General features: G+C 41.7%; 4 protein-coding genes across 4 annotated transcripts; 1 reads left to right on the top strand and 3 right to left on the bottom strand.

Annotated features, from left to right (window-relative positions):
* Window positions 1–1,271: 1,271 nt before the first annotated feature.
* On the top strand, window positions 1,272–7,543 carry LOC137783222 (polypeptide N-acetylgalactosaminyltransferase 5). The gene is made up of 10 exons (XM_068573023.1): window positions 1,272–2,861; window positions 2,947–3,113; window positions 4,145–4,264; window positions 4,792–4,927; window positions 5,031–5,150; window positions 5,227–5,344; window positions 5,452–5,781; window positions 5,971–6,051; window positions 6,402–6,554; window positions 6,736–7,543. Exons 1-10 carry the CDS (start codon window positions 1,789–1,791, stop codon window positions 6,871–6,873), a joined length of 2,436 nt encoding a protein of 811 aa, XP_068429124.1. The 5' UTR covers window positions 1,272–1,788; the 3' UTR covers window positions 6,874–7,543.
* Window positions 7,544–7,627: 84 nt separating this feature from the next.
* Window positions 7,628–9,226, bottom strand: LOC137783223 (uncharacterized). The gene is made up of 2 exons (XM_068573025.1): window positions 8,467–9,226; window positions 7,628–8,366 (listed from the first exon to the last, which is right to left on the bottom strand). Exons 1-2 carry the CDS (start codon window positions 9,014–9,016, stop codon window positions 8,068–8,070), a joined length of 849 nt encoding a protein of 282 aa, XP_068429126.1. The 5' UTR covers window positions 9,017–9,226; the 3' UTR covers window positions 7,628–8,067.
* Window positions 9,227–10,451: 1,225 nt separating this feature from the next.
* On the bottom strand, window positions 10,452–13,645 carry cytip (cytohesin 1 interacting protein). The gene is made up of 8 exons (XM_068572920.1): window positions 13,459–13,645; window positions 13,194–13,243; window positions 12,927–12,981; window positions 12,674–12,776; window positions 12,340–12,433; window positions 12,136–12,202; window positions 11,920–11,986; window positions 10,452–11,690 (listed from the first exon to the last, which is right to left on the bottom strand). The coding sequence occupies exons 1-8, from the start codon at window positions 13,624–13,626 to the stop codon at window positions 11,227–11,229; spliced, it is 1,068 nt and encodes a 355-aa protein (XP_068429021.1). The 5' UTR covers window positions 13,627–13,645; the 3' UTR covers window positions 10,452–11,226.
* Window positions 13,646–17,990: 4,345 nt separating this feature from the next.
* On the bottom strand, window positions 17,991–23,417 carry LOC137782596 (activin receptor type-1C). Its single transcript, XM_068571993.1, has 8 exons — window positions 23,249–23,417; window positions 20,932–21,174; window positions 20,578–20,808; window positions 20,314–20,481; window positions 19,892–20,048; window positions 19,100–19,224; window positions 18,712–18,842; window positions 17,991–18,116 (listed from the first exon to the last, which is right to left on the bottom strand). The coding sequence occupies exons 1-8, from the start codon at window positions 23,400–23,402 to the stop codon at window positions 17,991–17,993; spliced, it is 1,335 nt and encodes a 444-aa protein (XP_068428094.1). The 5' UTR covers window positions 23,403–23,417.

Below are 23,417 nucleotides of genomic sequence, written 5' to 3'. Positions count from 1 at the left end.
ACTCTACTGCTACGTCCATACAATATATTGATGGTCATCAGTTATAAAACTTATATCTACATTTAAAGAAAAAGCAGGGCAAGAAAAAAAATACAATGGAACTGCAGAAACCAGTCAAAATGACATATTGTAATGTATATGTAGGGTCTCTGCACGACAGTTTACATTTGGAATCTGTGTATTGGTGACACTAACCGGGGATGGTTAACTTTATTGGATTAAATCCAGAGTATCAGAAACGACAAAATAACCGGCACCTTCGTCTTGTCGTCCCTGTAGCCAGGAGACCAGCTCAGTAGCCTGATGTGCTCAGTGAGATGGATACGCAGTCAGCTGACCCTGGATCAGACCCAGGTGCTGGGGTTTTTACTGCTGTCTGAATTTAAGACGACGACTAACTGAAAAAGTTTCACCTGCTCTCCTCCCGGCAGCTGAGAGGATTAAAGGAAAACACAAGTTATTTTCTCATTTCTGCCACTTTGAATTTAATCCAATGAACAAACTATCAAAACGCACAGAGACCCTGTAACCTGCAACTTGATGACAATCCCGGATAATTTCTAATTCTTTGTCCCCACATGTTTGACAGATTGGATGCTATAGTTCCTAAATTTGGTCTCTCGGGGTACAAAACAGGACAAGCTGGGCTGGCCGTAACTGGAACACACAATGTCAACACTGTTGTATGCATATCCTACACACTGACCTTACAGGCTTTGGAAACAGCAGTTCAAATCAGTCTCAACTCAAGGTCCATTCGCTTGCTAACTTTTTAACCATGCCATCATCAGCTGAATGATTTCTGAAGAAAAAACAACATGGGTCCAGTATCCTGCAACTCCATTGAGTTGCCTTGACAATTCTGTACTGATATAAGGGAAACTTGCATGTGAAGTCCGAGAGAATTATGGAAAGTACAAAAAAATGTATAGAGGCAGCACCATGAGAAAATGTAACTTGAATAGACTGCAAGTAGTAGAACTTGGGCAACACTTGTATTGCCATGTGTTAGACTCATTATTAAAGTTAGTTATCTTACCTCAAATTAGTATTGGAAACTTAGTTATCTATTTATTAATTATTAGATTTTTCTTGGGAGCGGGGGGGGGGGGGGGGGTAAACAAACATACCCCAGTTGTGTTGATCAGTCCTTTGTGCTTTTTAGCGTTTCCGTCTGTGGGTTGAACGTTTTATTTTGAAGGCCATGAACACTTCCGGCGCCGGTCTCCCTCTCGCGCTCTTTGGCTCGCTTGCGGCTTTCTCCGTACATTAGGCCGACACTTCCCTACGAATCTTGGCCAATCACAGTTTACTGACAGAGTGGAAGTTGGTCGCTACGTTCGCCTCATACAAAAAAAAACAAAAAAAAAAACTGTGTCAGTCAAAAGTTGTGGCGTGGAGGTTCACCGACGAAGCTGCCAACCTTAGCAAAGTTTCTGTGAGTGTGGAAGACTTCTTTTTTTGTGTAGTGAAGTTTTTGCGATAGAAAAAAAACTTACCGGCTCACGTCCCGCTGCGGTTGGAGGTGACCCGAGTGAGACGGTGTGGCTAGATAACACAACGTTGTAGCTTTGTGTTGGGCTCGGTTATGGGTGTCAGGACTGACAACACCGACTATAGCTGCTGCTCCGTGTGGTATTTCTAGCATGCCACGCAGGCAGATAACATCTCCCAAGAAAAGGAAACTGTGCCTGCAACATCGAAGTGAACCACACAGTATGATACTTTGACTTTTTATTCTGTATTTTCACGTAGACGTCCTTTTTTAAAAAAAAAATTTAACCGAGAATGATGAAGATTAGAAGATACTTGAGGGGGAGTGGGAGGGTTCTCGCCTTCGTGTTTATCGCTTCTGTCATCTGGCTGCTGCTGGACATGGCAGCACTTCGCATGTCAATGGACGATGTGAACAGTCAGCTGCTGAAGGAGCGAGTCATAAGAGACAGGGAGATTTCCAAACAGCAGTCCCGGGGGACACAAATGGGGAAACTGGGGTTCAAACACCCGGTTCAGAGGGTGGACCTCTCTGTGACGAATGCTGGGAAAGGACCACTCAATCCAAGCATCAAACTGGCTCATGTGTACCGACATGGAGACCAGAAACACGGTGGTCACCAAGGAGAGCATCTTCCCATGACTGACAAACCCAAACATGTTGCTATTGAACACAAAGAAGGACAACACAATGTCACACCGAAGCAGCGTGTCCCTGCAAAGAAGAAAGCAGTGGACTTGGATCTGAATGGGATGGAGTTAGAGAAAAGTAAAGGAATAGATGGCATTATTAATAAGACGTTACCAGTGGTAGTGCCTAAAATAACACAAGTGCCGCCTAGTGTTCAGGAAAACAAACATGCAAAGAAGGGACCCATTAAATCTGAACATGCAAAGAAGGGACCCATTAAATCTGAACCTAAGTCACAGGCTGGTCCCGAACTGAGTCTGCTTCAGCCCGGAGAGGCACACCCTGTAAAAACAACAACTAAATCGCCAAAGAAGGATGTAAAAGGAAAGGTATTAGATAATAAAACAGAGGAGAAACACGTTTGGACGATTACCAAGAGTGGTCTGAAGACAGCAAAGGAAACCCTGAAACCTACAATCAAGCTCCAAGCAGGAGAGGACTCCAAGGATAACCCTGTCACTGCTGTCAGAAAACCAGGTGTCCACAAAGTGCTTTCTCTGGATTTGACGGACGTTCCCAGAGACGCCAACGCAATGGGCCAGTTCGGTCAGGCAGCAGTTGTCGCCAGTAATGAAGACGCAGAGGTGAGGAAGAGATGGGACGAAGGGCACTTCAATGTCTTCCTGAGTGACAAGATTCCAGTGGACCGGGCCGTCCCAGACACCAGGCCTGAGACGTGAGTCTACATCTGCACATTTAACCTCTCAAAGTGCTTTGACTGCCAAGCTGGATTGTTGTTGTGTTTTTTGTTTTTTTTTCAGTTGTGCACAGAATCTGGTCCACGATAATTTGCCGTCCACCAGTGTGATTTTCTGTTTCGTGGATGAAGTGTGGTCAACGCTCCTCCGCTCTGTGCACAGTGTGCTCAACAGATCTCCACCACACCTCCTCACAGAGATCATTCTGGTGGATGATTTCAGCACCAAAGGTAATGAATGGCGTCCCGATTGCTTCACGAGTACAACGTGTTACTTTCAATGGGTCTTCAAAATTTGACAACTGCAGCAGCTAAAGCACCGGAAAACTGCTTATGACAACAACACTAGGCTTTTATTATTAGAGGTAGGTCGGGCAGGTCTGCAGTGCAAAGTATGTCCAAAAAGTATGATATTTACTAGCCTTATGTACAGTGTTGCGCTAGACTTGAGTTATAATAATTAATTCACTCTTCCGACTGTATCGACCTTCCTGGCAGCTGCCTCTGTTCTTTGAATGTAAGTTTAAACTGTTAATTGCTTTATCATGTGTTTATTTGTTATATGTATGTACTTTTGGTCAAGTCTTTTTTAACCCTAGAGCCTCGTCAAAATCAAAACTGGACTTCTTTTTTTTTTTAGCCAGTCAACCCCATATTTGAAAGTTTAAAAAAAAGGTATATCAAAGGTAAAATTGTTTTCACATTAATACACCAATTTCTTATTTTGAGAACGCAGACCTGTGTGCAAGTCCACCAAAATTCAAACAAATCCCACAACTCTGTCGTGTTGAGACTTTGGGAAGAGTTAGGTGACGTGTTTTATTTAGTTTTGATTTACTTAATAAAATAATATTAACATATTTTTTTAGATATGTACGGAGCAAGACACTTTTACAGTTGATAATAAACCTGACAGTGCTCTCCGGAGGACAAACTAATGATGTTTCTAAAGCTCAGATCAGTTTAGGAATCAAGTGCTATGTACCGCACATGATTACAGTTGGAGCTTTTTAGCGAAGATGTAGCAATTAAAATTTCAATATGAAATATGTCAGTTAAAGTATATTGGAGTAGAAAATAGTACCCAACTATTATTAAAGACTTGCTCTATTAAATTGTTCCCAGTAGTTTGTGCAAGTTTAAACTAAGTGGATCTAATAATATTTTTACATTTTAAGTGATGTACGTCATCTGTTAAAGCTTTCAGTACATTTGTCTGCTGCAAGTGTTGTTCAATCATATGTAATATCTTCTCATGGCAGACTATCTGAAAGAGCAGCTCGATACGTACATGTCCCAGTATCCCAAAGTGCGAATCATTCGCCTGAAGGAGCGGCAGGGCCTCATCAGGGCCAGGCTGGCTGGAGCGGCTTTAGCCAAAGGTAACCACTGATATGCTTCATAAATATCTTTAACCTATGGTTTGCATGTTTACTAAGTACAAAGGTGATGGCGGTAAGGTTGAGGGGATATGTCCGTCGAAAGAGAAAGAGGAAGGCAGTTGTCACATGCATGTGTGAAATCATGTGGTCAGACATTGGAATTATAAATGTTACACTGAAAACACAAAGCTCTCCTTGTATTCGCCATGTTCCTCCAATAAAAAGCATGTGAAGTTGATAATTGTAAATGTACTTTTAAAGCCGTTGTGAATTCAAACCGCTTGCTAGTTTGCTGCTCCCACATTTGCACCACTCGACACATTTTTAGTCCTTGTGTGCATTGAATAACACAAAAGTGTAAAAGTTCACATATGGAATATCAGACCAATACCATTAGAAAGGCAAACTGAGTGTCACGCATATTATTTACTTGGTTAAATAAACAGCTCCCTCTCAAGGGTTGCATTGTTAAAGGGAACATGTGGTTATATTTGTTTAACTGCAGCAGGATGCTTGTTTCCTTTCAGGTGAGGTTCTTACCTTCCTCGACTCCCACATTGAATGTAACGTGGGCTGGCTGGAGCCGCTGCTGGAGAGAGTCTATCTGGACCACAAGAAGGTGCCGTGTCCGGTTATTGAAGTCATCAGTGATAAGGACATGAGGTGACTCAACACTGTCTGTATTTGACAAGCCATATACATCATATTTTCTTAAAAAAATGTAGAAGAAAATGTCATTTTTGACTTTTTGCTTTCCTCTTTCTAGTTATATGCTGGTTGACAACTTCCAAAGAGGGGTTTTCAAATGGCCTTTGGTTTTTGGCTGGAGTGCATTACCAGAGGAGTACATTAAGAAGAATAACATGACCGTCTCAGATCCCATCCGGTACCTAAACAGTCAATCTTCATATTCACACTGTATGATTATTCCTACTGCATCTTTACTTATTCATATCTTACAGATGTCCAGTTATGGCTGGAGGCCTTTTCTCCATCAACAAAAAATACTTCTATGAGCTTGGTGCTTATGATCCAGGCCTGGATGTGTGGGGTGGGGAGAACATGGAGATTTCATTTAAGGTATATCACTCATGGAATTCATACATGAGTATTGGCCACGGGTGTTTGTGAACGCCTCACAAGTTCTCCCACATGACTCCTTATCATACATGTTTCCATTTGTGCAGATCTGGATGTGTGGAGGGGAAATCGAGATTATCCCCTGCTCTCGAGTGGGACACATCTTCCGTGGACAGAATCCGTACAAGTTCCCCAAAGACCGGCAGAAAACAGTGGAGCGTAACCTGGCGAGGGTAGCAGAGGTCTGGCTGGACGAGTACAAGGACCTTTTCTACGGTCATGGCTACCACCACCTGCGAGATAACGAGGCCGTTAACATCGGCAACCTCACCGAGCAAATTGAGCTGAGGAAGAAGCTCAAATGCAAGAGCTTCCAGTGGTACCTGGATAACGTGTATCCGGATATGAAGCCTCCCTTAGTCCAAGCTGAGGGCCTGGTATGTAGCTGAATAAACGTTGTTTACATTTCCCCCAAACATCTCTTAAAAAATGAATGCCTGTTCTACTTCCCCTCCAATAAGCTATTGTCATCACTGTCATCCATAACTCTAAAAGAGTAAACGTGTGTTTGCAGTGCTGTTGTTTAACTTTGTTAAAAGTTTTTCTCATCAAATCTTTCCTTGTAGGTCTTTAATCACGGCTTAAGAAAATGCCTCACTCTGCAGAAAGGCTCTTTGTCGTTTGACACATGTGACCTCAGCAGGCAGGTCAGTGTCTTCATTTTATTTCACAGATTTTTTGACTGTAAAAAAAAAAAGAAAGGTAAATGTTTATTGTTACCGAAGAAAACATTCAGATTTTGTGCAATTATGATGGGGCGTGGGAAAAAAAGTTTCCCGAAACAAATCTAAATCTGCTCAAATGCAATCAGAGTCCAGGACGGGACCCAAGCCAGCATAAACAAGGGTGGAGTCTGGGACAAGCCCAAGCCTTTCTAAATGTGGTCTTTTTTAAATTCAGAGCAGCCACTCAGCCATCCTTCAAAATCTTTCAGTTTTCATGCAGCATAATTGCATCCTGTCACTCTCCTCTCTTTCTTTCTCTCTCTGGTGTTCAGAGTCAGCACTTTAATTACACCTGGATGAGACACGTTCGCCAGCAAGATCTATGTGTCGCACCCCTCGGCAAGGGCAGTGGCTTTGCTTTACAATTATGTGACAACGCCAAGCCCGAACATCGCTGGTTCCACAAATCATCCAACTCCGCTCTGGTAGGTTGACTTCGGGTGTGCTGTTTGTTTTGTCCGCTGTCTTTGTTTCTTAGTCTCTGTATTTTCAAACAATAGGGCTTGCTCCTGAATGTTGCTGTCAGTTGTAAATGAGTGTAGTAGAAGCAAAGATTGTTTTGAGGCTAACTCGTTAATCTTGTTTCCTCTTTTGTGTTTGTGAAAGGCGGAGCACCTCATAGCAGAGTTTGGGTCAAAACACATGTGCCTGGAGGCGGGGCCTAAAGGTGACACTCTTCACCTGAATTCATGTGAAAGCAGAAATGCCTTCCAAAAGTGGCAGTTCACGAAATACCACACTTAGTGATGAGACTGAAATGTGCCAAACATGCACTACAGAGACAGTGGCCTCACAGCCCAGTGGGTGGTCCAGACTCAACACACGGCTGTCGAGAGTAGGTGGGAAGAAGCGCTTTAGGGGCAGTAACATGTGTGGCTTAAAGCAGAGGGTGTGGGGATGTGCAATGTTTCTAATTTCCTTTTGATTATTTGGCCATGGACTGACCTTGAGTTTTAAACGCTTGTACCAGAGGGAAGAGAGCATCTCCTCTTCGTTTAGGAAGATGTGGACCAGAGTTTGCTAACAGGATTCAGGTGACGGTCTATGAATGAACACTCCATTTTGAGCGCAACATATCATCTCACTGCCAAAGATAATACAGTGACTTCTATATTTGAGATGAAAAAAGTGATTTTCTTTTTGTTTGCTCTGCTGGGATTTAATGTTTACTTGGCTGTCACGTATAATGTAGTTAAACATATCACTTATTTCCTGGGAGACATCATCTTTTCTAGATGTCATTTACTTTCATGTTTGATGAGGCACATGGTTGAAACGGCTGCTTCTTTGATTTTAAGCATTATTTAGGTGTAGGTTATTTTTATTTTTGAATTGTCCCTTTTGTATGAATTTCTTCTTGTCACTAGAGGGAAGTGTTGTTCAAAACATGCAATAAACCTGTGCTGTGAGTTCATCATTTGTGACCTTGCTATCAAACCCCTTTACTGATAGAAATGGATTTAAATAAGAAACTTATGAAACATTATGGAGATAAAGATTTAAGAGCGTGTTTCACTTTATTATTTTTTCATCCACCAGTCTGTAGGACATGTAAGTATGTAGGTTGAGGTAATCACCAAAATGCTTACCATAGTACCAAACTACATCCTGGTTAGTAGTAGGATTATAAAGCCCTGACCTTCTGCTCAAATACTTGCCTTACATAACAAGATGTTTTCATTCTAAAACCATCAAATGAAAACAAAGTACATCTTAGATATGATGTATGTATGTTAGGTATTGCTCTCCCATCAGATACAACAGAACAGATATAAATCTCTTCATTTTGACATCTGGTGACCTGGTGAGCTACATCAGAAATGATCAATACGTACAAGTAGATTTTAGAACACATAAATATGTAAACTGTGTACCACATGGCATGGGTGTGCAGTTAGTTTTGTTATAGATCATGTCCAGCAGTTAAAACATGTCATCTTACAGATTCATGATCATGTACTCAAACTCCTCTATCTTCTGGCGGGTGTTGCCTCTGCGGATCTTGCGGTAGGATACGGTGTCGTATTTGGAGGGCGAGGAGGATTTCTTTGGCAGAGGCAGACTGGAGAAGCCTGAGTTTTGATGAAATCCCAAAGGGACACGGACGTCCTGGTCCTGGTCCACCTGAAGCGACCCGTCACCGGACATCTGGAGTTCAGCACTAGAATCTGCCTCCCTGCTCAGCCTTGCATGACGCTCCTCGTTGGTTTCACAAAAGGGTTCAAGGTTTGGAGTAACTGAAAAGAAGATAAGAGGAGAATCTGCTTTGCATTCTGCAAACAAAAAGCTTCCTTTCAAACAATAATTTACGACACAATAATGCTAAATTCCTCTTACCTTTTTCTGCTGGTATATTTTGCTGCGTTTGCGTGTCTGTAATGGTGCAGTTTAGAGATGCTCCACAGGTGCTCGCCGACTTCTCTGCAATTGGATTAGGCCGTGCTCCTGGTTCTGCAGCATCTGAATGATCCATAGCTACAGCTTTTGGTTCCTGGAGCTCTTGTCGTTGCTCCTCTCGCTCAGTCATATTGACCTGCTGAGTCCCTTCCGTCTCCAACTCTGCGATTTCTTCCTCCATTATGGATTCGTCCCCCGTATCATCCTCATCAACCGCCACACTGTTGACGAGACGCCCACAATTGTTTGCACCAAACCCGCAAGGTATGTTTGCTTTTATTTCCTGATGAGCTCGGTCCTCGTCACTGTAGAACACAGAGTCATCTCCCTCCTCCATTGACCACACGTCGATTACTTCAGGATCCTCTAGGCTCCGGAGGGCCTCAAGAGTGATCCCTCCGATGATCTCCAGTACCTGGGATGGGAGTGCATCTTTTTCCAGTGTGAGCCTCGGGGCCTTTGGAGGCATTGGGCGTGTCTCCGTCTCCATCTCTCTTTCCTCCTTTATAGTGAAAATAGTCCCGTTTCAATGTTCTTCGCTGTTTTGTTGCTGACTATTTCCCCAATAAAAATTGGAGTGTTTCACGGTTCCAAGCATGTTACCAAAAATACTTCTTGTCCAATAAGAGTGACGAAGGAATCCATCCTGCATTTCAGTGAGCAGTGTAAGGTCAAGCTCTCGAGTGTGCTCTCTAGTGCTAGTACCATGTAAGTCCGTGTGCATGGTGAACCCACCGAAGAACAGGGGGTTTTGTTGTGGCCCCAACAAAGACTCTTTGTGACTCTGGCATCTGCATATTCAAGTGATTGTACTCATTCTTTGATAATCTCTGTTGGGTGACCACCTTCATTCTGTAACTTTATGAGATTAACATTCTCCTATAGGTTTTCTTCACAGTGTTTCACCGCCTGAACCGACAGTATTTTTCACATGTGACAAAGCTAAGCCCCGTTCTGAGTGCACATAAATACCTGCTAAAATGCTGATACAGCAGTATATTTAAACACATAACATCAGCACTGTTCTCGGTACAAAAATGTAAAACTCTCCAGTATTTTACAAAAAATGCAAAGATTAGAGAAAGCTCCAAGTAGAGATTTGTGGATTTGAATCTCCCTTTAATTATGTCACAACCCTGAGATTTATCTTGTGGAAAGAAGGGTTGGAAACTTACCTAACTGTGTATTTGTAGTTGAAGATAGATCCAACAAATTATAGTAAAAAAACTGCTCTAATAATGCGATACATGATGATCAGTCATGGGAGATATTGTGCTGCAGAAATACTCCTTTTACTCTTTATACATAAGCATGTCAATACTTCCTTCACACTGTCTGCATGCAAGACAACCTTTCTTGATGAAACTTTTTTTAAAGGAACCATTTCACATTCTGCTTCATCACACAAAACAAGTGGAAAACAAGTGATGATTTTCTAAATGATGTTTCTCCCGGTGTTGCAGCTTGCAAATAAACAGTGTCATCCTTCTTGTGAATGGCTATCATCAAGAGCATGGAAACTGGCTAATTTATCAGAAAATTATAATGCTCCTCTCTCTCTCTGTCTCTCTGTCTCTCTTTAGCAGCAACAGGAAACAAAACAAGTGAGACTTATTACAGGAAATGTGTGAGGTTTCTATTCTAAAGTCTAGTTTATTTATTTATTTACAAAAAGTGCATCTCCATGAACAATATTCTTTTGTATGTATGAGTGCATTATGTGTTATACCATCATCATCATCATCATCATCATTAATGTAGCTCATTCTGTTGTGCACACATTTTATCTTTCCTTCTAAAGTGTAACTTTCGAATGAGTATACAGTATTATCTGGTATATGAAGGAAAACACTGGTGGGTTTGTAAGGCTTCAACTTTATTATCTTTTTCTTTTATTTTTTGAAGTCTTTTGCATACATATTTTCTTGATTTGATACCAACAATATAAAGGATAACATTCTGTTATAAGTTGTATTTTCTTGCCACTGAAAGTGAAACTTGCACATTTAATTACATTCAGAATGTACAAGTTTCAGTGTTTCTGAATGAACACTGACAGTTGTACACAACCTAAAATAATGGAAATGAAACAGGTAGCGCTGGCCCGTTGTGCCCACATCCTGTTATGAGCTGAGCAGATATCTATACTGAGCAGAGCTTTGGTTTTGGTTTTCAGTGCCTGCAGGTGACAGAAGAAGATGACTTTACATGTCTATCTGACATGAAAATTAGTCTCATTTGGAAATCCAAGGTGCTCCAGGAGTACAGCTACTAGCTAGTTCACACATTCTGATTAATGCAGATTGTTATTCACGATACATAATGCTATCTATATACATTATAATCTTGTATGAACATATTCATTTCAACAAAAAATATCTTCATAATGCTTTTGTGCTCCCACAAGCCTAAGCCAAGCAGTGAGTCTGGCTCAGTTTTAAGGCTCAGAACCTTCTCAAGTGAACTTTGACATTGACAAATGCCAAGCCCCAAAATGTCTGTCATCACTACGTTTCCCATGAAGGCAAAAACAGATGTCTTTTAAAGGTTTAACCCAACCTTAAGTGTGGGGAAACGCTTCATTACAGTGTGTATTTTCCTCTGCGGCAAGCGCATGAGAACCCTTGTTTAGCCTTGATATCAAAGTAGACACTAGCGGATGAAAAGGGATGGATGGACGAGGAGAACGTGAACAACAGGTCACTGAGAGTTTGTTCCCATCTCCTCCTCTTCAACCGATCGCTGGAGTCCAGGAATTAACTTCAGGATGTGTTTGCGCACACTGGCCCTCCTGCTTTTACGGGGCAGGGTACCGAACAGGGAGGACATCCTCGTCTCCTCCCAGGAAGGTGAGAGGGAGCTGCTGCTGCCGGCCAGACTGGAGCTGCTGCAGCGGCTCAGGGATTGGTGATGTTGGCTGGAGCTCGAGGAAAACCTGCAGGAGCTTTCGCGTGAGGGGAAATCTCTGGAGAAGAAGCAGCCGTCGTCTGTGGTGCTGGCTGCACTGCATGGGCTGGGAGAGCACAGATCCCCAAACACACTGGCCTGGTCACTGTCATCTGTCATCGTGCTCCTGTAACTACTGTCACTAGAAAAACGCCGGCCACAGCGCGCTGTGGGGGAGCTCAGAATCCCTGAGGAGTCCGCAGAGAGGTTCAAGTTACCTGAAAACAAAATAAAGTCCCTGTGAGAGAGAGTACGGATGACGAGAAGTTTGCAACATGAAGTTCGCCAGAATCATCTTTGTTCATTTGTGAGGGGAACTCCTTCATCGAATGTAACGCATTTGGAGTTCACACTTGAATTCACGTTATAAACAGTGTCGCTTCAGAATGATGACTGTGGCGGTGAGAAAGGAAGTGTGTGGTCTGACAGCTGAACAAACTCTCTCACCTCCCGTTAGATGCTTTTCCTGTAACGTAAGGCCTTGCAGCTCCACCAGTTTCTCACGTAGCGATTGCTGTATGGGCAAAACACACATTAGGGTTTTACTTCCAGTAAATTCGTTTTCATCAGTTTTGCGTTTTTTTGCCAGCTGGCAGTTATTTGGTCGTAATCCAACTACAATGGTGCAGTTTGTCAACAACAAACATGGTCAAAGAGACACACCTTAAGCAGGTTCATCCTCTTCTCCAGCTCTATCTGCTTCACTATATTTCCACATACAGTCTCCATCCTGGAATCACAAAGCAACACATAATCACACACTTTCAAAAACAAAAACTGTTATCATACTGTTTTTATTTCTGTGCAGTACAGATGTATCCCCTGTTGTGATTTGTTGCACCACCTACTTTTATGTGTGTCACTCACTTTAGACTGTTGGTGCATTCTCTTATGAGATCAAGTATGTGCTGATGAGATGATCCTTCAATGCTGACCCCATTGATGGTGACAATAATATCTCCTGCAATAAATGAGGATGCAAAAAAAAAAAAGAGGAACTAATGAATTACGAGAAGACAACATGGCTTTGCACTGCAAGTGAGTGTGAGTGTGAGTGTGTGCATGTCCGCATGTGTACAGGCGTTGACGTGGGTGGGAACTGACATATCTATCAATATGTTCCCCAGAAACATGTAATAAGGTCTGAGGGTTGTGAGTGTGAGTCTGTGCCGGGCTTGTAAACTGGGTGTGGGTGGTTCACCTGCGGTCAGGCCAGCATTCTCAGCAGCGCTGTCCTCCTGCACTTTGCGCACAAACGTGCACATCTCCACTGCAGAGCTGTCCTTCAGCTGCAGGCCGTAAGTCTGCAACAAAAGACTATTCATCAACACTTTTTCATAAAAAAAGATCCTCCAATACGCAAAGTAGAGAAAAAAGATTCTAGAATCAGATATTTAAATGCATGACATGGACATGTTGGTTACTTTATCTGAATGAGTATTAAATGGGATTACCTGAATTTCAAAACCAAAGGATTCATTGTCTTGTTTTTCCAGTTCAATCGTGATCCTGTGCAAAGGAGAAACGCAAAACAAGAGAATATACATTTTTATTGTGTTCTTTGTGTATTTAATCCTCCTCTTCAATCAAACAAAAATTATATATATATATATATATATATATATATATATATATATATATATATATATATATATATATATATATATATATATATATATGAACCTGGAAGATAAATTGCACATCATATTTGATATATTTACCTTTGTGGGTCAGAGTAATCAACCAGTGAGTTGGAGCGGGTTTGTTTGGTCTGCAAAAGGAGAAATGCAGAGTTCCACTTTAAAACAACAATATAGCTTTACGTTTTAAAGCTCTCTGGGAACTTATGAGATTGCGCAATGTGAGAACAATGTTGAGCTTACAGTGCTAAAGAATTCAAAGATTAAAATCGTTTTTGAACTGTAGAAGTGCATATGTTTACACTTTATATTCCAGCTATACGCCACACTTGATTTATAGTCTCACCTTGCATACTCTGGGCAGAGAGCCTGTGTTTTGGCGGTGTCGATCAGTGTTTCCCTTCAGTGAACGTCGGTACCAAAGAGAACATTTCTTCCTTAGAGTATTATCCAGAATGTAGTTCTCTTGGCTGCTCTGGCGTGGAAGTCCATTGAAATTCATAGTGGACTGCATGGTAGAGCAGTCCTCAAAGCGCAATCACGTCCTGCTGCAGCAGCTCTTCAATGATTGTGTGGCCCTGCCCCGCTGTGCAGCCAGCAGCACAATGTGTCAAGCGGAAATCCACGTCATGTGACGATTGTGGTGGACCTGCATTTGCAGATCACATACCTAATTTTCTGTTCACCCTTGAACTTTTTTTTCTCCTTCTTCTTTCTTGAGAATAGACGGTTTGCTGCATTGAAAAACAAAGCGAGGAGCTTTTTTCTCTCTCACAGTATTCCCCTTCAAACAGTCCCTTTTCCCTTTTTGCAGTCTAAGCAATTCGATTTATGGTCTGTCAGAAATCAGCAATGCATGAGAAACGGCCACCTCACGCCTCCAGCAGCACCTGCTTCAAGCCTCTCTCACTCTTAGTTTCTCAATGGGCTTAGCTTCTGCCTGAGCACAAGTCCTGTGTTCTGCCAAGCAGGGTGACTTGTCTTATGAGGACAGACAAAAGGCTGATTTAGCTTGGGGCCAGTGTCACGCTCCCCGAACAGACAGCATGGGTCATTGGGCCGAAGGCACCAGACACGGTCGCTTCAAAAAGGGAAATCTCACACACACACACAAGCCGTCAGCCAGGGTGACAATGGTAGATGGTGGAAAAGAAAAACCTTCTTCCACTCCTCCGCCCTTTTCTTACAAAAAAGGTACATGGTTTAATATCTAGAAAAATCTAATTAATCTTTCAACGTGCACAAGGGCTGCATTTCTTTGGTGACCAGAAAATCAGAAATCAGTACTGTATACTTGAACCCAGTTGAAATGCTCCTTAACCACCAGATTGCCTCACAGCAATCCCCTCCGCCCCACTGACCTGTTGCAGAGCCGTTGGCCAAGCGGCCACGGGACCGTCTGGGACACAGATATCCCATTTTTCCAGGACATTGAAACTCTCATGTGTAGTAAAACCACTAGAAGTACAGAAAAGATGACATTTTGTTCTCTTATTTCTCGACATCATACACTCTCTCGCTGCTTGATAAAGGTTTGGAGGGAAAGCATTGGATATACTTTCTTTAATATGTCACTAAGGATGGGAATGAATGTAATCGTTCATTAACGGGATGATTTCTACAAATTTGGCAAGGGAACATTTTTCGCATGAGCAACAGCACTAAATACAGGAGGAAGCAGAACATTAATCTTTGCTTGAGTTTTTCTCATAAGTCCGTATTGGCTGGGTTTTGTGTTAAAATGCATTCCAAGCAGTCTTTGTAAATCCAATCAAGTGGTTATCTTTCAATGTTACAGTCTGTAAATTCACACGTGTTTCTTTTACGTGAATCCATCTCCAAATAGCTAAACAAAAGTTCAAACTAATTTCATGTTTTGTCCAATAAAGTGGCTAACACTGTGTCACCTCTCTTGTCTCAGGTGACCGTCAGCACAATAAAATCCGTTAAAGCATTTTGCAGCACAATCGTGTGGCGTTGACTCATCTGCGTAGTGCTGATGGCCTCGATGTTACACTTTGATTTCCTCTGTCTAACGGACACATCATGAGCGCTGTGCACGAATAGAGCGGGAGCACAGAAAGCCACGATGAGTCATGTCAGTTCAGGTAAAAGTGTGATGATGAGATACAAAATAACCCGTTTCAGATCACTTGCTCCGGGAAACGCTGTCCTACGTGCTGCAATCTGCAAAATCAGTGCTTTCAAAATTCAAATGCAATGTGAGACGTGTTATACAAGGAAGCATATTTCTATTGTGAAAAAAATTCATGAAAACAGTTCACTCCGTGAGAAACAGTTTATTGACCCACTGATATAACTCATTTCTTTACACAATAAATAGTGCAAGAGACACAATGCAACGACACAAAACAGAATTGATCTACACAACAGGATGATTTGAAAATCAAAAAGCAGGTCTTGTTTCACATTTGATTGTAGCATTTAGCAATTTCATATACAATATACATTTAAAAAAAAGACACAAATCAAAAATTGCACATGGTAGTCACTCCACTTTGGAATGATTGATAAGTCTTTAATATGCTTAGCGGTCGGTCGTGTCACCCGTCTGATTCTTGGAGAAACAGATATGACACTACAGACAAAATATAAGTTTGGTTCAGCATAGATCCAACGTTAAAAATACAAAACAAATATACTATATAACAGAAGTATTTTCATTGGACGCAGGCAGAGAAGGCTGTTTTAATACTGCATTTTCAATATTTCATATTCTCCAACACACAAAGTTGAATGATCCCACGATTGAAGTTAACGAATCACGTGATGAAAAGAAAAACACAAAGACTTACATGAAGTGATATCTGTCAGGAGAGCAATGGCTGATGCAACATGATCAACCAGTAGTCACGACGCCTTCATTACAGAACTTGTATACGTGTCAACACCGAGCAGCTACAGGGAAGTAAGCAACTCGCCATAACTAAAATCATGGAAGTTGACTCAGGATGAATTGAAAGCCATGTTGATGGGACACGGGTTTTCTCCTCAGCACCACTTTCACAAACACTAGTGTCACCCGTCTGATTCTTGGAGAAACAGGTGTGACACTGTAGACAAAATATAAGCTTCGATCCAACAATAGATACAAAACAAATACATGCATGTACTTCCAATGGACCCAGGCAGAGGCGGACGCTTTAATACTGCATTTTCAATATTTCCTATCTGTATTCTGCAACACACAACCATAAAAAAAGAAAAACACAAAGAGAGTAAGAGCCGATGCTACATGATCAACCAGTAGTCACGAAGCCTTCATAACAGAACTTGTATATGTGTCAACACTAAGCAGCTACATGGAAGTAAGTAACTCATGAACATTGGACACATGAACGTTAGGATGAAAGGCTGAGGGTGAATTAAACGCCATGATGGCCAGAAAAAAAGGTTTTCTCCACAGTACCAGTTTCACATCCACTACAATAATACATCAGATTCACATCTGTAAACACAGGATCCACATGATATGAAACACACATACACACACACGCACACACACACACACACACACACACACACACACACACACACACACACACACACACACACACACACACACACACACACACACACACACACACACACACACACACACACACACACACACACACACGTGGATGCGTATAAGCACACATGGAATACAGATTCACCCATGTGCATTTTCCCTAAGCCTGTCATGCCCAGACTTCACAACAGGCGTCATCAGACAGTGAACATGTCACCCAGACTAGGCCCTGCAAGTAAAATGTCTGAAACTGATTAATGACAGCTAGTCATAGTTATTTTTTATGATTTCATCATTAGCTTTATCAAGATCTGATCTAATCTTGGTCTTAGCTATTACGTAGCACATTGAGAAACCAGCATTGGGATTATACAATAGGGTGTTTTCTAACATACTGAATGTCGGATCAGATGTGCTAGTTTAAAATACAAAGGAGCCATAGTTAACATACTGAAGTTTCTGCACTCAAATCATAATGATTTCATGATTTGAATCACATCCTTCCAGTTGGAATGGAAATAGAAAGCATAACTTTTCATATCCATGATGGAGCTTTGTTGCATTCACCTGCAAGAGAGCAGCTGTTTCCAGCAACTGAAAGCTTTAAATGTGCAAACTGTACAGCAGGATCTTATAGTTATACTTCTATTTGTGCAAAGGACAAGTATAACACCTCTACTGATCCCATGAGACGACTTCATTTGTCAGTCTAAATAGTTAACGTTTGGCCTTGAAGTGGCACTGGAGGGACGGTCGAGTCGTTCACTGAATCCAGAGGGGTTCACTCTGTTGATTTGAGGATAACTCTAAGTTTACGCTCTGCAGGAGATCATAACAAATGATGTATCTACACTTATGACTGTAATAGCTAATCATAGCAATTGTAACACTTTGAATTCAGATTATCAGGGACAGCCTGTAAGTGTGTCATTTATCTTCCAGTAGCCGGGTGAAAACTACTCAGCGATATTGTGTTTGATACAAGATACGGCACGAAAACATCCCAATGTGCAACTTCAAGCTTTGGGCACTTGAATGTCTGAGGTAGCAAAATGATTTGTGTACATTATATTATACATACATACATTCATTCTCATGGCACTTCCTACCAAAGTGCAGCTGTTTGGTTCCTTTTTTCTTCTTCCTTTTCTCAGTGTGAGTGTGTGAAGCAGCCACTGACACCCCCGACAATACTTTGGCACCAGAAACAACCTGAAGTTGCTCTCTGAGGGTGAACAGTGTATTTGTCTCCTGAAGAGGGCAGCCTCGGACTGTTAGAGTTTCTACCAGCTTGCTCTCAGTTCCTCACGGTGCACCAGTGGTGATCTGCAGGGCAACAAATCCTACTAATCTTTGACATCATTGATGAAAGACAGCTGAGAGACTGTTTTCTTGACCCGCAGAGCAGTGAGTCGAGCAGCAGGGTTTGCATACCAGCACTCTCTCATCAGTTTGCCCATCACACGCAGAGCCTGGTGTATATCAACAAGGAGATAGTAGTACTTTATGAAGATATGATTTCGGCACTTCTGCTTAATGATACGGCATTAGTTGCAGCAAAGGGCTCAGGTAGAAATTGAACCCTAGCAGCTGCAATAGGAGGTTTTGTACACTTTCAAATAGGCTGTTTCTGGCTGTGTTCAGTTCAGTGGTTAATTCAGTCTGTTTTGTTCACCGTCAGTAATCTTAACTGCTTAGTAGCTATATCAATCTGAAACAAGTCTACAAATGTTTTGGGGACTTTTGCACTCTTTCAATTTGCTTTATCTCCAAAGTAACAAGCTGAACTCAGCTGACAACTTGTCACCAGTGAGGTCAAATATGTGAAAATGATGATGCATGTGTAGGTCGTGGTTTGGGGATTCAAAATGGATTTAAAGATTAATTGAACATGTCTACTGCAAGAAAACGTCTCCATTTCATGAAATCAGATGTATCCTCTAAGCATACAGCATATTAAGTCTATTTGTTTTGGACTGACTTTAGCAGTTTAATACATACTAGTGTTATTATGTACCATAACTATATGACACACGGTTATATTTTAGATGCCTCCTTCCGTCTCACCTCACAGCTCTGCCACTGGTTGGGAACGTTGGGTCTGAGTTTCTGTTCACACAGCACCTTCCTCATGTCCTCGATGGTTGGATCAGAAGGCACAAGGTCGTAGTAAGGCAGCTGGAAATCTTCTTGAAGTCCTGGGAAAAAGTACAAAGATATAGATTGTGTCTTGATTATGCATTTCCCACATGATTACACAAAGTACTGATGGCGGGTATCAATCAGAAAAGGATAATAACCACCTTAGATTAGTACCATTACAGTTCATCAGTGATGTCTTGTATGTAGCCGACTATTAGTACCAGTCCAATCTTGCAAATCATTTTTCCATTGAATATTTCTATAAATATCGACAGAAAAGTGGGAGTCTACATGCGTGTGTCATTTGAAGTACCTCTAACGGAGCACCTTCGGGCCAGTTCCCAGAACACCAGGCCGAGCGAGTAGATATCCGCCCTCTTGAATGACTCAAAGCAGGTCATATTGATCGTCTCATCCAGGATTTCTGGGGCCATGTACCTGCAGAGGACAAAACAATTAAGAGCTAATGAAATAAAAGGCACAGCATTTCTTTTTTTAAATGCCTCGTGTTCTATATAGAAAAGAAATAATATGTAGAGCGAGAGAGAGAGAGAGAGAGAGAGAGAGAGAGAGAGAGAGAGAGAGAGAGAGAGAGAGAGAGAGAGAGAGAGAGAGAGAGAGAGAGAGAGAGAGAGAGAGAGAGAGAGAGAAATCAAACTCAGGTCAGCATTGTGAACAAAGAGATTTCAACATTATGCTTCTTGGAACTTGAATGACATATAAATAATCTCTCAAAGCCACACTCACTGGTTATTCGTGGCAAAACTTTGACAAATATATATTTACTCTTGTGAGCTTCAAGTCTAAAAATATAAACCCAACACGTGTTCACGCTCGGTCTATAGATAAATGTATTCATTTCTCTTTACCAAAAACAAATGTGTTTTGCAGTAACCAATTGCACCGGGCTCGTATCAACTCTTTGTTTACTAGCTTGAGGTTTCATGTCTCTTGTTCAGCGTTATTTCCAAAAGATCTCCAACTCATTTCACTTTATTAAACAGGTTGGCTTTGGAGAAATTCAGAGGCTGACTGATATGTAAACTGTAATAATTTGAATCACGCGTATCCTGTTGGTGTGTGTTAGTTGTGAGGTAAATCCAACCTCTTGGTTCCCACTCTGTGGTTGGACGATATGTCGATGGAGTTGGTGCTGGAGTCGTGTTTCACAGCCAAACCCAAATCTGCAATGACCGCTGTGCCGTTCCTCTTCACCAGGACATTTTTAGATTTTAAGTCTCTGTGAGCAATGGCAGGTTTCCCTAAAACCAACAAGGAAACAAATAAAGCATGAGGCCAATCATTGTACATATGTATTGAGCTGTTGGAGGATAAATGAGAAATAAATAAAAGAAAGTCAGGTTGCAGATCTGAATTACATTCTCACTCATCAATTGACAAACAGTTTTAAGGAATCAACGGCTGACTGTTAACTACTGCAATCGGGGTTCAGACAATTGTTTAGTAGACGGAGGTTTTACTGAGCACACAAGTGTGGTAGTTAGAATAGAGATGATCTATCTTTACCCTGCGTTCCAATGAGTTCCATGTGGAGATGCGCCAGTCCACTTGCTATGGACAGAGCGAGGACGATCATGCCTTCTAGGGAGACTGTGTACCTGTTCAGGTAGTCATACAGGGAGCCATGCTCATGGTACTCTGACACCAACCAGAGCTGGGTCCACGAGCCATTATCTGCAAGAATACAGTCACATGTTGGCACATCTATGTGAACTTGGTTCTTTTGATTGATTATATTTATTTTTGGGTTTGTGCATCCGATTCAGATACCTTTGTTGTCTGCAGCAATGAAGCCCAAGATGTTCTCATGCCTGAGCATGATTGTCTGATAAATCTCTGCTTCACGAAACCACGACCGCTCGTCTCTGGAGGAGAAGATCTTCACCGCCACATCCTCTCCTCGCCACTTTCCCCGCCACACCTCCCCAAACCGACCCTTCCCAATGGTGTCCTGCAGGACAATGGTCCGAGCTATAGTCCGCTGGACCAGCAACGGCAGACCTGCAACACACCAGCAAGACTATCAACTGATAATGATATAACCACTCCATTTCACTGGCTGTACGTGTATCCACGTTTTGTTGAGTTGAACCCAGAATGAGTCCTAATCTAAGTCGCTCTTACCTGATCCAGAGCCTGAAGTGCTCATGTCATAGATCAGATCTTTGAGACATTTGTCGTGTGACATTAGCATTTGGTCCTCCAGAGGCTCCTCTGAGTCCTGTTTGTAGGCTCTGCTGTAAACGCAGCGGTGGCTCTCCACAACGAACACACTCAGCAGGATTCCCACACACAACAGGCAGGAGGACAGTAGCATCACCACAGCGAGCTGCAACTTGCTCCAGCCGGGTTCTTCCAAAGGCCTCTCTGGTGACACAATCACACATACAACATGATTATGTAGCCAACATTTAGCATGTCTTTGCTTTCTGATATCAAACCCTCAGGACAAAGGATCAGGAGACTGAGTGGGAACTGTGAGGAACAATTGTGTTCGTCACGGAGCTGCTCGTGACTGTTGTACCCTCTGGTTGGCCTTATTGATTATTTTACGATGTGTACGATGGTGTGGCCTGAAGTCATCATCTCAACCAAACAATACATTATCACTGGTGAATGAGGAGTGCTAAATTACGTTGTTTTTTTTTTAAAACAAGCACAGTAAAATTAAGCCATCACCCTTCTAAGATTTAAAGATGGAAATTATAGATTTGGCAGATGCAAAGTTTCCTCTGCCAAAACAAAACATATTTTATCACTGCGCATGAATGTAATTTATCAAAACTAATGAACAGATACAGAGGCAGAAGCTTTTAAAACACTTTGTCCAAAAAGTACAACAATCAAAAGGTATTTTTGTGTGCTTGCAACAGCTTCTTCATTTAAAATAAGTGGCATGTGCTGATCACAAACAGGTGCACTATCAGAATACATTGTTGGTTTGGCAAAACAGTAACTTGGCATTTCCAAGTGTCTCAAACAGGCAACATCTGCAGATGGCTCAATGTGCAAAGCAACACGATGTGAACTAAAACACAGTTTCCTAAGACATCTTTGGCCTTTTACCTAAATACAAGTCCTGCCATGTGTCCAACTGTCGCTCAGCAGACATGGCGCAAAGCACGCCGCTCTCCTCAGGCCAAAAGAAAAAAGACCTTCTACTAACTATGTATTAGTGACTCTGCACAATTACAATTCAAGGAAGTAATCCCAGCAGTCATCAAATTGAGTCAATGAATGGACTAAACAGTTAGTCCATTCATTGACTAGTTGATTGAAAGATAATTAATCGGCAACAGTTTTAACAATCAGTTCATTGCTTTTAATGTGATTGTTTGCTAGTTTCTGTCTTCTTGTATATTATAATAATAAAAACATTAATAATAATATCTCTTAGGGACATAGATGGCCATATTAGTGTACTAATGAGTAATTAAATGAATTGGTAAAAAATATTGCTAAATTAGTAGGTAATGATATGATGCATGTATATTTCCTTAAAGATGCACTTATCAATATTCTGGTATGGAAAATGGATAAAATATTTTAGCTTCTTGTTGGCTTAACTGCTCTCTCAATCCTACTTCTCACTGCTGCAGGCAGCAGTTCACAGCTAAAACCCCACTGCACATTACCGTAACCTGTTCACAAACAGCCAGCAGACAGAGACGAACTAGCTCGTATAGTGGAGCATTTAGCAGCAAACGTAAAAAAAACATTTCCATAAGTCAGTGGATACCAAAACCATAACAAGAAGGGGACACAATAGACAGTGATGTTGCTCTGTGCCGAACCAGTTAACCAACTTCACAAGGGTATAATATGTAAAATAAAAGTGTGTGTGTTTCAGCTTGTTGTGAAGTTCTGTCCATAACTGGACAAAACAAGAAGAATCCAGTTTTCCCAAATCTGATTTACATTCTTGTTTTAATTATCCTATTTACATGAAATTGCCTCAAACTCAGTATGTTACCCTTAAATCAAAAGAAATACAATACATTAAACATGAATTAACTGATTGCAGCAGAAAGAACACTATGAGACCCATGATAGGCGTTTAACTTGCAGTAGGACTACATGCCAGACTGCCAGACAAATTATTCATACATTTATAAATCAGTGGATGGAGGGGCAGGATCACTCACTGATGTCTCCTTGCCTCCACCAGATATGTTATGTCACAGGATCGAGTAGGATCAGCATCCATCTCATCTAGCCGGGGCCAGAATGAGTAGGAAATTCCACACTGATTGGGGTGGGCTGTCGAATTACTACTGTACTCCTGTACGAAGCAATATGACATTGTCTGAGTCACTGTCTGAGGGTATAAAAGCATCTTTCCGCTATAATTTGTTTAATTTTTCTTTTCTAAGGTTACATTTTTATCTTTATTGAGTAAGGTTATTACTAAAAAGAGCCATCCGTTACAAAACATCTGTACCTGGGCGTAGATGCAGAGTCTCATTGTTGCAGAAATCAGTGAAGCAGCAGTTCCTCTTTGAGACATTTCGGGAGCTGTGGCAGAAGACCTGGCCTTTCATCTCCGAGGGTGACATGCACGACTTGTCCGTTTCCTCCTTCCCATCAATCAGCATCACCGAGTTCCAGCA

Source organism: Clinocottus analis, unplaced genomic scaffold (genome assembly GCF_023055335.1).
Source record: "Clinocottus analis isolate CAN_PGR_092001 unplaced genomic scaffold, fCliAna1.0.p SCAF_12, whole genome shotgun sequence".
Taxonomy (NCBI): Eukaryota; Metazoa; Chordata; class Actinopteri; order Perciformes; family Cottidae; genus Clinocottus; species Clinocottus analis.
This window is presented reverse-complemented; position numbering and strand designations above follow the sequence as displayed.